Source organism: Oncorhynchus mykiss, chromosome 19 (genome assembly GCF_013265735.2).
Source record: "Oncorhynchus mykiss isolate Arlee chromosome 19, USDA_OmykA_1.1, whole genome shotgun sequence".
NCBI classification, from domain to species: domain Eukaryota; kingdom Metazoa; phylum Chordata; class Actinopteri; order Salmoniformes; family Salmonidae; genus Oncorhynchus; species Oncorhynchus mykiss.
Genome location: NC_048583.1, coordinates 27,580,384 through 27,593,322, shown reverse-complemented (window position 1 = coordinate 27,593,322; position 12,939 = coordinate 27,580,384). Strand labels below are relative to the sequence as shown.

The window sequence follows — 12,939 nt, the reverse complement described above, 5'->3', positions numbered from 1 at the left end:
TCTTTTGACTCAACACATACTCTGCTGCTACTCTTATCTATCCTGTTGCCTAGTCACTATAGCCCTAGCTGTGTGTACATATCTACCTCAATTACCTCATACCCCTGCACACCGACTCGGTAAGGGTAACTCGTTTATACAGCAAAGTTATCGTTACTCATTGTGTAACGATTCCTTGTGTTATAATTGTTCCATTTTTCCCCCAGCATTTTTGGGAAGGGCCCAGCAGTAAGCATTTTACTGTTAGTCTACACCTGTTGTTTATGAAGCATGTGACAAATAACATTTGATTTGATTTGAGTGATAATCTGGATCATATTACAGGCATTAGTCACAGATAGAAGCTTCCTCTTGAGAGGACAACTAGTTGCTAACCAGTCAATGTTCAGGTCACCCAGAAAATAGACCTCTCTGTTAACATCACACACACTATCAAGCGTTGCACACATATTATCCAAATACTGACTGCTAGCAATTGGTGGCCTATAGTAGCACCCAAAAAGAAGAACAGGAGGAAATACTAGTTCCTGTGTGTGTCTGTATTTCTGTCTGTTTCTCACACTTAGCCTCTTGTCTGTCCGTCTGTCCCTCTGAGACGATGGCTGCTTCAAAATGATGTTGTCAGTGTTGACAGACAGAGAAGGCATTCTCATCTCGTTAGACATGCCCTACTTTCCTCTGCTGTGACCCAGTAATTGTCTCCGAAACAAATTTGAACACTATTTTTAGGCAGTGGTCTAGCAGAGACACTGTGGCGACAAGACCCCTCCCCCATCTCTCTCAAATGTGGGTCTGTCTGTAAACTAGGGTAAGCGTGACGATTTCTTGTAACAGCTGTTGATAAGTCATTGACAATAATCTGCCAATGCTTTTCGTGTCATTACATTAAGCTACATGGGGGATCATAGCTATATTTGTTAAGATTCACGAGTTGATTTAAAACCTATTTTATAACCCTTTACCACGAAGGGTCGTCTTGACGGATTTGTATGAAATCATGTGACATAAAACACTACTTTTCTGTCCTTGCATTTATGGTCGTGTAAATTGTCATTATATCATATGTTAAGCATTAATCAGTTAAATTAGACATTGAACTTGAACCCTGTAAGAATCCTGGATCAAGCTGTCTGACAGTTTTTTTGTACAGAGATTTCAGATATGCAGTGTAACTATGTAACATTTCGTATCTCCTTATGTTACTGGGTGAAAACAGTTTTCATGGGCACACAAATCCCAAATAATAAATGTGATTGCAAAATCCAATGCTTTAAACCGATAAAGTCACCTTCCCTTGATACTTAAAACGTGATCTGATCAGGGAAGGGATTTTCTGAATGACAAACAGCTGCTGTGATGGCGCATGCAATGCAACACCAGGCCAAGTGCTGGGAAAAAGGTGTTCGTGAAGGAATGTCCAGAATATGTTGGTGTCTCATTGATTCCCCCGGTGAAGACAGTTGTGCCTGGATCAACGCTGGATCTAATATCCCTAGAGAATTGATGTTGATCATCTGTTGTTGTCTGCTTGATTTACAGCAGTATCCCGTTAGATTTAACAGAGAAAGCATCAAGGTCATGTGTTCACGTTTTCATATGTTCCTGTGCCTCGGATTGGACGCCGAGTCTACCGTGCGCAATCGTGTAGGATAGACTATTGCACAACACCCAACGCTAATCCGATTAATTATTTGGGATATAATGACAACAAATGACATAGCCTAGTGGGCTTCTACACAATATGATCTGGTAATGAAATAACATGACATACATTTTGTTTTCCATTGTTACACCTTGAATTTTAAACATTACAAGGGGCCTGAAGGAGCCTACATGAACTTGGAGTACTTGAATAGGCCTACCTTGTAATGTTTTATAAAAAAAAATATTGAATCCGTTTTAGCGAGAGATGGCAAACTTTCGTTTGTTTCCCACGATTTCAATTGGAGGGTGTCATTGCGCTACTCTGTTGAGGTAAAACCATGTGAGGTGCTTTCTTCAACTTGGCTTCCCGTAGAAGTCCTCCCGTTAAAAAAGGAACCAGGTCCCTTTCTCATTATTAAAACAGTGATGGTGAGAATCAAATGTTAAGATAAATGCTACTGGTATTCATGGCTATATTATGCCAGGAATACCAGTACATCACTAACTGATTTGTTGGTTAAAGGCTTGTACAGTAAGTAAGCATTTCACGGTAAGCTCTACACCTGTTGTATTCGGGGCATGTGACAAATACAATTGGATTTGATTCAATGCCTGCGTCGGCCACACAGATAGGCAGCAGAAGAATCAGGTTCTATAATAGGCCCTACATGTACAATTATATACATTTTTACAATTGTATAACATTAAGTTATTGAAAAAGTCCTTGAAGTTGACCTGCCAATGTCTGTATGAACCTTGCTTAAAGGATGTACACCTGCTCTTTCCATTACATAGACTGACCGGGTGAATCCATGTGAAAGCTATGATCCCTTTTGATGTCACTCAATATTAGGAAGGTGCTCCTAATGTTTGGCGTAGTCAGTGTATAGTCCTAAACCTATCTTGACGTATAGGTGGATTTATGGGCCAATTTGCATACATTCACTTTTATTCCTCTAAGTACACATGTGGACCTGTATGAAAATCATTTTTTTATTTTAGTTTCAAACCATTTAGAAATGTTTATCCCAATGTGACACATAGGCCCCATTATTTACAGAAAGACACATGACCTCTACTTCGAACATTTTGGAAATGAAATGAATACATTTCCTCAGGTGTAAATCAGGTGATGTACTTATCTTAAAAGAGTAATGGCTTGACATAAATATACGACATAGATATACAATGACATAGATTTACAATGTAGTTAAATCACGCCCCCGATAATCCCAGCCAGATAATCTCGTTTGGGTCTGCTATGGGGTCATTGGGTTCGGGAATCTCTGTGCTCCTGTTGGAACAGAGTTGTAAACACTTTTCTTTACAGACTGAAATGGTTTCTAGGGGCGAGTCCCCACGTCAATGTAGTATCCAAACAAAATTAAAGATTTCCTTCCTTTGACAAAAAGCCAACATTCCTCTCGTATTTCTGTGCTGCTGTAATGCGTTGAAGAACTCTACAAATGAGTTACAGCACTCAATGAATGCCCAGCCAGTTGAGTTCACAGGGTTTCCGACTGTAACCCGTTCAGTGCTGAGTAATACTAGAACCAACAAAAGGTTATTTGTGCAGCGTTACTGTATCGACTCAGGTGTACAGCTACAATGGTTATGGGAGGGAGCCTAACAGGACCTCAGGCTATTGAAGCACGTGATACAAATATACTGAGTTGTGATTTTTCTTTCAACTAAAGGTTAAAGCGAATGCAGTGGAATAGAATAGATGTTACTTAATTATCCGCAAATGTTCAAACATTTCTAATAACGTGAAGTGATTGGCAATAATATCAACACTCAAATATAACCTTCCCATTGTCTTGATTTATCGTCTTCCTTTGCCTGCAGGTGGAGGGCAGTGTGTCTGTGAAGGAGAGTGTGGTCGGAGGTGGGTGCAACAGTCGCACCGGGCTGGCAGCGGAGAGAGAGAGACAGTCTGTGTCTGTGGCGCAGGTGCACAATGGAGTGGTGAGCAGTGGGCACGCAGACAGAGACAGAACCCAGGCTGGTGCCCGCTGCTGCCCGAAGCAGGACAGGAAAGCTTCAGAGAAGAACGGGTTACCAGGCGCCCCTGGTACCCCCAGTGCCCCTGCCAGCCGGGCTGAGGACGCCCCCCCCGAAACCCACACCCTCCTATGTCAGAGCCGGAGCCTGAGTCCCCCTTCCCTGGAGAACGGGTTTCTACTGAGCCGGGAGCCGAGCCGGGACGAGCAGGACGACTCTGAAAAGGACAAAGAGGAGACTCTGCCAACTCCGCCGCGCAAGAAACGAGGCAGGCGGAAACTGGAGCGCCCAACGAAATGTGAGTCGTGTCTCCTGCTTGGTTATATTATTATCTTCGTTCTCACTACTTTCTTGGCACAGCCAGCTCTGCTCTGGCACCACTGACGGCCAATGCCAAAGGAATGAAAATGAACAATGAATTCGCATTGAATGGATGTGAGCGGTTTCATGTTACTTGCTGTGGCCATTTTGAATTATTCTTTGGTCGTGTTCAATATGGATGAATTTAACACAGCAATGTAAAACATTTGAAATAACTTGTAATAGAAAGGGGGAGAGTGAGAGAGTCCTGCTCACTGCCAGTCTGTTGTCATGACGTAGAGATTAACCAATTTGCTAGCTTCCCCTCTCCCGCGTCGTGTTCATTAGGTCACACCATAGCAAAACTGGACAGGTGTTTCAGTTAGGTGCCTAATGAACTTTACCCTGGTCACCTCTGTGGCCCCCCTCTTGTCTCTCTCCTCTCTCCTTCTCTTCCCTCTTCTCAGAGGTGCAGCCAGGCTATGACCTCCGTGTTCCTCTCCCACTCTCCCTCCCCCTCTCGCCCTCTTCTCTCCCATCCCCCTACACCCCCTCTCTCTCAGAGAGGTGCAGCCTGGGTGTGACCTTGATGAGGAGTAGAGTAAATAAAGCCCTGATAGAGCCCAGAGTAGAGAGAAGAGAGAGAGAGGAGAGCTTCCGTCTCCTGGCAACCTGCCTTCCTGCCCCTGTTCTGTTCTGTTGGGGCTGTGTGTGTGTGTGTGTGTGTGTGTGTGTGTGTGTGTGTGTGTGTGTGTGTGTGTGTGTGTGTGTGCCCTTGTTCTGTAGGGGCCGTGCTCAGAGAAGAGCTCAGGCTCAGGGAGCAGGTCTGGTGTGTGTTGTTGTGGCCGCTGCTCCTTGCGCTCTGTGTGTGTGTGTGTCTCTGTCTCTGTCGGGGGCACGCCAGGTGGATGGCACACAGCCCAGAGCAGAGCCACTTACACACTGAGTCTGCACTCTAATAACCTGATACACACACTGCCCTACATGCTGTGTAGCCAGCTTCCTATCTAAATGTACCTCTCCAAAACTGCATTGCAAAATCAGTACTGGATGAATGATACAGGGATTGTATTTGGTTGTGCACATTCATTTGAAATGTAAATCACACTTTCACTGGAGTGAATAATACTGCTGTAGATAATTCAGTGTGATTATTCCGCATTCAATTAATACATTAGCTATACATTGATTAATGAATTAATCTCAGAGGAAGAGGAGAGGATGAGAGTATGGTGGATGGATGGATAGATAGGTGGAGGGATGGATCGAGGAGCGAGAGAGGGAGGGATGGATCGATAGATAATAGGCTGAATGGAAGGAGGGGGTTCTGCCATCCATCTGAAGGGCACAGCAGAGGAAGGATTGCAGCTTAGAGAGGAGGAGAAACAGAGGAATGGCATGAGCGCTAGCAACACGAGTGCTGGAGGCAAGGTATAGGATGCCTCCCAAATGCACACTGTTCCTCATTTAGTGCACTATATAGGGAATAGGGTAACATTTGGGACAGATATATAGTAGCAGGTAGCCTAGTGGTTAAGAGCATTGGGCCAGTAACCAAAGGGTTGCTGGTTCAAATCCCAGAGCCAGCAAGTTGGAAAAATCTGCCGTTGTGCCCTTGAGCAAGGCAGTTAACCCCTAACAACAACTGTTCCCCTGGCACTGATGACATGGACGCAGATTAAGGTAGCCCCCCATGACTAGATATCCCCTGTGCGTGACGCCAGCCAGCTCTCCCTTCTCTCCTCTCCTTGCATCGCAACAGAAACTCCCTGATCTTGGTAGCAGCCCCCAAAGTAAAGTAACCCCCACTCTGCCTGCCTCGCCCACTGGTTATGTGGTAACGTATTCACATTGAGGAAGCACAGAGAGAGAGGCGGACAGGGAAAGGGAGAGAGGAAAATAGAGAGAGAGACAGAGAAAAGACAGAGAGGGGGGAAAGTGAGGTGGAGGCAGAAATCGAGAGTTTACCCAAGGGACCAAGTTGAAGAGAGACAGAGAGAAAAAAAAAGAGAGAGGATAGGGTACTTCAGTGACAACACTGGGATAGTTGAAGGAGAAAACATGGGTTTCCCAAAAGGCATCTATTATCATATAGTGCACTACTTTTGACCAGGGCCCATTTGGGCCAAAGCCATGCTATAAGGACACTGCCCCAGGCCTTTCAGAGCTCCAGTGTTGTAATGGGGCTGAATGATACAACTCTTAAGACTACTGTGTTTAAACTGGGCCGAAATTAGTCTATAGTAATAATGTGGTTGTATTCTGTGTTTATCATTGTGTCAATCTGTTACGTGCAGCAACTAAATGCAATATTGTTTTACATTTTCAATAGACATTGAAGGCTGATATGAGAACGATGTATAGTTTTTGCAACTGTGTTTAACAACAAAACCGACACATGTGCAACTATGGGGCATAACAGATGGAGTTGGCTTAGAACAGATGCAAACCGAGATCTACGGCGCCAATTTAATTTATTTGTAATTTTTTTACACTACTTGTAATACATTAACCAATAAAAAACATTTCTGTAGCAATGGAGGTTTGGCTATAGACCCAATACATTATCACTGCATATTGGCTATGCTTGAATTGCTCTGCCAATGTTGTTCTTCTCAGACCATTTTCTCTATATTTAATAATTATTTTTTTAATTACAGTAGGTACAGTGCCTTGCGAAAGTATTCGGCCCCCTTGAACTTTGCGACCTTTTGCCACATTTCAGGCTTCAAACATAAAGATATAAAACTGTATTTTTTTTTGTGAAGAATCAACAACAAGTGGGACACAATCATGAAGTGGAACGACATTTATTGGATATTTCAAACTTTTTTAACAAATCAAAAACTGAAAAATTGGGCGTGCAAAATTATTCAGCCCCCTTAAGTTAATACTTTGTAGCGCCACCTTTTGCTGCGATTACAGCTGTAAGTCGCTTGGGGTATGTCTCTATCAGTTTTGCACATCGAGAGACTGAAATTTTTTCCCATTCCTCCTTGCAAAACAGCTCGAGTTCAGTGAGGTTGGATGGAGAGCATTTGTGAACAGCAGTTTTCAGTTCTTTCCACAGATTCTCGATTGGATTCAGGTCTGGACTTTGACTTGGCCATTCTAACACCTGGATATGTTTATTTTTGAACCATTCCATTGTAGATTTTGCTTTATGTTTTGGATCATTGTCTTGTTGGAAGACAAATCTCCGTCCCAGTCTCAGGTCTTTTGCAGACTCCATCAGGTTTTCTTCCAGAATGGTCCTGTATTTGGCTCCATCCATCTTCCCATCAATTTTAACCATCTTCCCTGTCCCTGCTGAAGAAAAGCAGGCCCAAACCATGATGCTGCCACCACCATGTTTGACAGTGGGGATGGTGTGTTCAGCTGTGTTGCTTTTACGCCAAACATAACGTTTTGCATTGTTGCCAAAAAGTTCAATTTTGGTTTCATCTGACCAGAGCACCTTCTTCCACATGTTTGGTGTGTCTCCCAGGTGGCTTGTGGCAAACTTTAAACGACACTTTTTATGGATATCTTTAAGAAATGGCTTTCTTCTTGCCACTCTTCCATAAAGGCCAGATTTGTGCAATATACGACTTATTGTTGTCCTATGGACAGAGTCTCCCACCTCAGCTGTAGATCTCTGCAGTTCATCCAGAGTGATCATGGGTCTCTTGGCTGCATCTCTGATAAGTCTTCTCCTTGTATGAGCTGAAAGTTTAGAGGGATGGCCAGGTCTTGGTAGATTTGCAGTGGTCTGATACTCCTTCCATTTCAATATTATCGCTTGCACGGTGCTCCTTGGGATGTTTAAAGCTTGGGAAATCTTTTTGTATCCAAATCCGGCTTTAAACTTCTTCACAACAGTATCTCGGACCTGCCTGGTGTGTTCCTTGTTCTTCATGATGCTCTCTGCGCTTTTAACGGACCTCTGAGACTATCACAGTGCAGGTGCATTTATACGGAGACTTGATTACACACAGGTGGATTGTATTTATCATCATTAGTCATTTAGGTCAACATTGGATCATTCAGAGATCCTCACTGAACTTCTGGAGAGAGTTTGCTGCACTGAAAGTAAAGAGGCTGAATAATTTTGCACGGCCAATTTTTCAGTTTTTGATTTGTTAAAAAAGTTTGAAATATCCAATAAATGTCGTTCCACTTCATGATTGTGTCCCACTTGTTGTTGATTCTTCACAAAAAAATACAGTTTTATATCTTTATGTTTGAAGCCTGGAATGTGGCAAAAGGTCGCAAAGTTCAAGGGGGCCGAATACTTTCGCAAGGCACTGTATATGATCACACCGGTAATAGAGAATTTGTTGCATTACTTGTGAGGCACGGCTAAGTGAGGATAATAATTTGCTTCTTTAAAAATATGTTTTTTACTGGACTTATGGCCTGAATCTGATGGTGAGTCTGATGCCCCGTTTACATCGTGACGTATTTCATTACGCCGTATGTCATCTTCACAGAGTCTTGCCCCACTTCTGAAAGGACAAGTGTAGTGTTTGTAATACAAGATGGAGGAGAGCCTGTCTCGTCAGAGATGTATTTATTTTGAGATTGCAAAATATGACCTTTTCATTCAAGACAAGATACATGTATTGTTTCAGGTGACAATAAAACAGATTTTGTTTAGTTATTAGCGAGCTAGCTAAACGCTAGGCTAGGTTGAAGATACCATTGTATTTAGCGACCTCCACCTAATATTATCAAAAACCAACATCATTACCATCACAATAAACTTAAACGGGAGGCAACAGTCATATAATATAATTGGCTTAACAGCCCATGTGTATTATTTAACATTACTATTAAAATAGTACACACTTATAGCGATGGGTAAATGTTTTTAAGTTGCTAGCTATCCCATAAAGCCATCACTGAATACCACATACTGTGTTTTCATCTTCTCTGGTTTGGTAACTTCCTGTTCTTCGACAGACTCTGACTGGACCGAAGGAGACGCAAAGTTTGAAAAATGTCAAAGTATGCAGCGTCCGTCTCGAGCCTTCAACCATAAGGGGGCGTTGCGTTTCCACTCCGTTCTGGAAGTCCCCTTTAAAATGCGTGACATCCAGCGCAACACAACGGAGTGCTTATGGGTGATGTGAACGAGGCTCGAGGGGAGGGAGGGAGCAGCGTAGCCCTGTGTTATTTCTCCCTCATGCACCGACTCATGTTGTTACTCCAATGAGAAAGTGAAATGTTCCTAGGTTATAAAAAAAAGACACAAGCTGTTAATAATAACAACGCAAGCTTATACTTATACTCAAGCTTATAACACTTTGCTATACTTATTAATTGCAGCTGCAGTGCTGGTTGTAGCATGAGTGGAAGTAGGGGGAACACACATTTTCTGGCTCATAAAAGTGTTAAACGAAGTGCTGACGGTGCTGAATAACAACGTAAACTTACTCATAAATACAGCAGCTCTTTGCGTGAGCATGATTTTCGTGACGTTGTCAGCTAACCTATCTATGAAGACATGTAATTGTTGTTGTGAGTGTTTGTGAGGGAGTTGCTTTTCGCTTGGACCTTCTCCCTCGCTCAGCCTCTTGCTGCTGTAATGTGTGTGGTTAAAAACTCTTCATGAATCATGAATCCTAGTGGCCTAGTGAGTCTTCTAGTTTTCTAGTTGGGTAGCATCCATGCTCCTTGGCTAACCTCTGCTCTGCTCTGCTGAGCGCAGGCACGAAAACAATGCTGCTTAGGAATGGCTAACACGCCTTTGTAGTTACAGCAGAACTGGGTTCAAATACTATTCAAAATAATTTCAAATGCTTTATCTGGGCTTGATTGAGCTTGACCGGTATAATGTAACCAATAGAATAGTTGCAGGAGTACAAGCCCCACCCGTATCCAGACAGGCTAGAGCAAGTGCCAAAAGTATTTGAAATATTCTGAATAGTGTTTGAACCCAGGGCTGACTTACAAACCTCAGTAACTCACTTCATTCAACACCAGATATGTGGGAAAACCCCATGACTGTGTCCCAAATTGCACTCTATTCCCTATGTAGTTCACTACATTTGACCAGGACCCATAGGGCTCTGGTCAAAAGTAGTGTCCTATGTAAGATATAGGGTGCCATTTGGGAAAAGTGACAGTTTCAGAAGTTAGATTTTATAGTATTAGTGGAGGAGAGGGAGTAGGCTTAACTACATTTTATTACTGGAGGCTAGAGGAAATATATTTTTGTGCAGCATTTAGCCTGCAGGAAGTGTGTCAGTTTCCTTTTCTGTACAGTTTTATCACACTACCAACGGCAATTTGCCTTTGTACTTTCAAGCCAGGTATAATGTTGGAGGTATATGTTGAGGCTCAGCGCCCTATTTTCTATCCACACGCTCACACACATGAACACACACACACAGGATAGACATTTTCAACGAAACACTGTGCTCAAACAGGAAATGCAATACATATTTATTTGGGGTGAGGTGTAGATAGGAAACATACAGAAACATTCAGTCAGGCCAGGGAGTTGATACATATAGGAGTGATTAGGAGATTCGTTTCCAGTGTACTTCATTTGATAGTGCCCTTATGTTGAAGTAGTGAAGAAAAGTGCTGAGGCTACTATCACTGCTATTACTATTTCAATGAAGTCATTGGAACGACATTGTTGCAGAATTCATGCAGCAAGTTGTGATTCATTATGAAGGAGGCGGAGTGTTTTAACCCTATCCCAAAGCTTAACCTTTACCTTAACCATTTGGAATGAGTGCCTAACCTTAACCCTTAATGTAGTGCACATAGGTGCCATTTGCCTGCCGTTTCGCCCTTGAGCAAGGTAACGCTACTTGACCCCCCAACAACAACAGCTCCCCGAGCGCCCAGTGTGGCAGCCCCCGCACCTCTCCAAAACCTCTATAGGTATGCGTGTCTTTCGGAGGGGTTGGGTTAAAAGCGGAAGCACAATTTCGGGTTGGACCTGGTGTGCAATTAACTAATAAAGTGATCTTCATGTTAGCGTAATCAAAATGGCATGTACCATTGGCCACCAGTTGGTGTAGCGCACGTGTCCACACTAGCCCGATTTCATCAAGTGCGTGGAGATCGCAGAAGAGATATTATGTGGGCCTCCAGTGGCCTACAGTCATACAAGAGAAGCAGTGAGTATGTGACAGTGTTGTTGTTTTTTTCTGCTTAGTGTCAAGGGGTTGTGAGGTGGGAGGAGCTATGGTAATAACAGCCAGCTGTGGCTCTCCTCTCATCTCCACTCCTCTCCTCCCCCTCTTCTCCTCTCCACTCCCCCTCTTCTCTTCCCTCCACTCTCCTCACGGTGTGTAAAAATAGAAATCATCCAAAGTCAAACATTAGACTGTTAAAACATTCGCATGGAGAAAAGAACCAGGTCTGGATGGATTTCCCATAAAAATGTATTCAACATTCTGGGACAAAGTTGTGCCATATTTACTCAAATGACAACACTCAATTCAGTACTTCCTAGTTCCATGTATCAAACAGTTATTTCAGTTGTATTTAAAACAGGAACATCTGGAGAGACACTTGCAGATTACAGACCTATACAGTAAGTTAAATCAATTGTGAATAAAATATCAACAAAACTCATAAGCAACAGAATAGCAAAAGTCTTGCCAGACCAGATACATATGAATCCAACGGGATTCATTAAAAATAGATAGTTAGAAACAAATACAACAACATGTTTTAGTATAATACAATACGCAAAAAAACAAGATGTAGATTTATCAATATTGGCTGTTGATGCTGAAATGGCTTTCGACCATATTGTATGGCCTTTTCTATTCAAAACTTTGGAAGCCTTCAACTTTCCAGCTAAAATGTAAAAAATCATACAAATATGATATAAATACCCTAAAGCAAAAATATACACAAAAAACATTATCTGATGAATTCGCTTTAGAAAGGGGCACAAGACAGGGATGTTTTCTCTCCTCCCTCCTGTTTGTACTTAGGTTGGCATTTATTGTCATGAATCTTGCCCTGAAGGCAGCTCTGTAGGGTTGTCACTAACTGGTGCAGCCACAAAGTCATAACCCTAACCCTAACCTTAACCACACCGCTAACCCTAATGCCTAACCCTAACCTTAAATTAAGACCAAAAAGCACATTTTTGTTTGCATTAAATGTTACAATATAGCCAATTTTGACTTTTCAGCTGGCCCATCAAGCTGAAATCGCTCAGTTCTGCCTCCAGGGCAAGATTCATGACAATAAATGTCAACCTGCTGTTTGCACTGGCAATTGAACCGCTTGCAGAAAGAATTAGACAGGACCCAAACATAACAGGTATCGGTATTGGTAAGCATGAATATCAACTAAATGTATTTGCGGACGATCTCCTGATATACCTGACATACCTGATATTTTCAGAATACTCTAAAATCTCAGGATATAAAAACCAACCCCTATGGAATAATCCTTGGATATCTTTTCAGAATTCACTGATAAATTGCCCAACGTGGAAAACCAAAGGCACAGAAACCATAAATGACTTGGTAATGATTTCCATGACAGAATTAAAAAGCAAGTTTGAACAGACTAATATAGAGATTTTCAAATACTTGCAACTTAAAAGTTTTATATCACAAAATGTCGATCTGAAATCTATTTGAGTCCAAAAATGATACTCGTATGATAGGTAAGATATGCAAAGATTGCAGAGAGCCTATCCAACTGACAATCTCTGAGAAAAAAATATTGGAACCAAGATCTAAAAAGAACTGATATTGGCACAAGATGGAGGTAGTGTTGGAACTAATAACTAATGAGATTACAGTTAATGAGAATGTATGCATAGTCCAGTATAAACAAATGTATAGAATTGATGATACAAGAGACAAAATTCACAAATTCTACAGCACAACGACAGAGTCGTGTCTTAATTGTAAAACTAGCAAAGACTCAATAACTCACACCTCCTTGGAGTGCTGTAAAGTCCAAAAAGTTATGGTCGGCGGTAGAAAGCTGGCTATAAGTTTTGCAATTTAAGTTGACTTT

The 12,939-nt window shown here is 42.2% G+C and overlaps 1 protein-coding gene across 7 annotated transcripts in view; it reads left to right on the top strand.

The window, feature by feature from the left end:
• Nucleotides 1–12,939, top strand: part of LOC110497603 (DNA (cytosine-5)-methyltransferase 3A) — a 68,002-nt gene that overhangs the window by 16,527 nt on the left and 38,536 nt on the right. For all 7 annotated transcript variants that reach the window (XM_036954578.1, XM_036954577.1, XM_036954575.1 and 4 more), the window contains exon 4: nt 3,493–3,946. In XM_036954578.1, the coding sequence (XP_036810473.1) occupies nt 3,493–3,946 (454 nt within the window). The remainder of the gene's footprint in view (nt 1–3,492; nt 3,947–12,939) is intronic.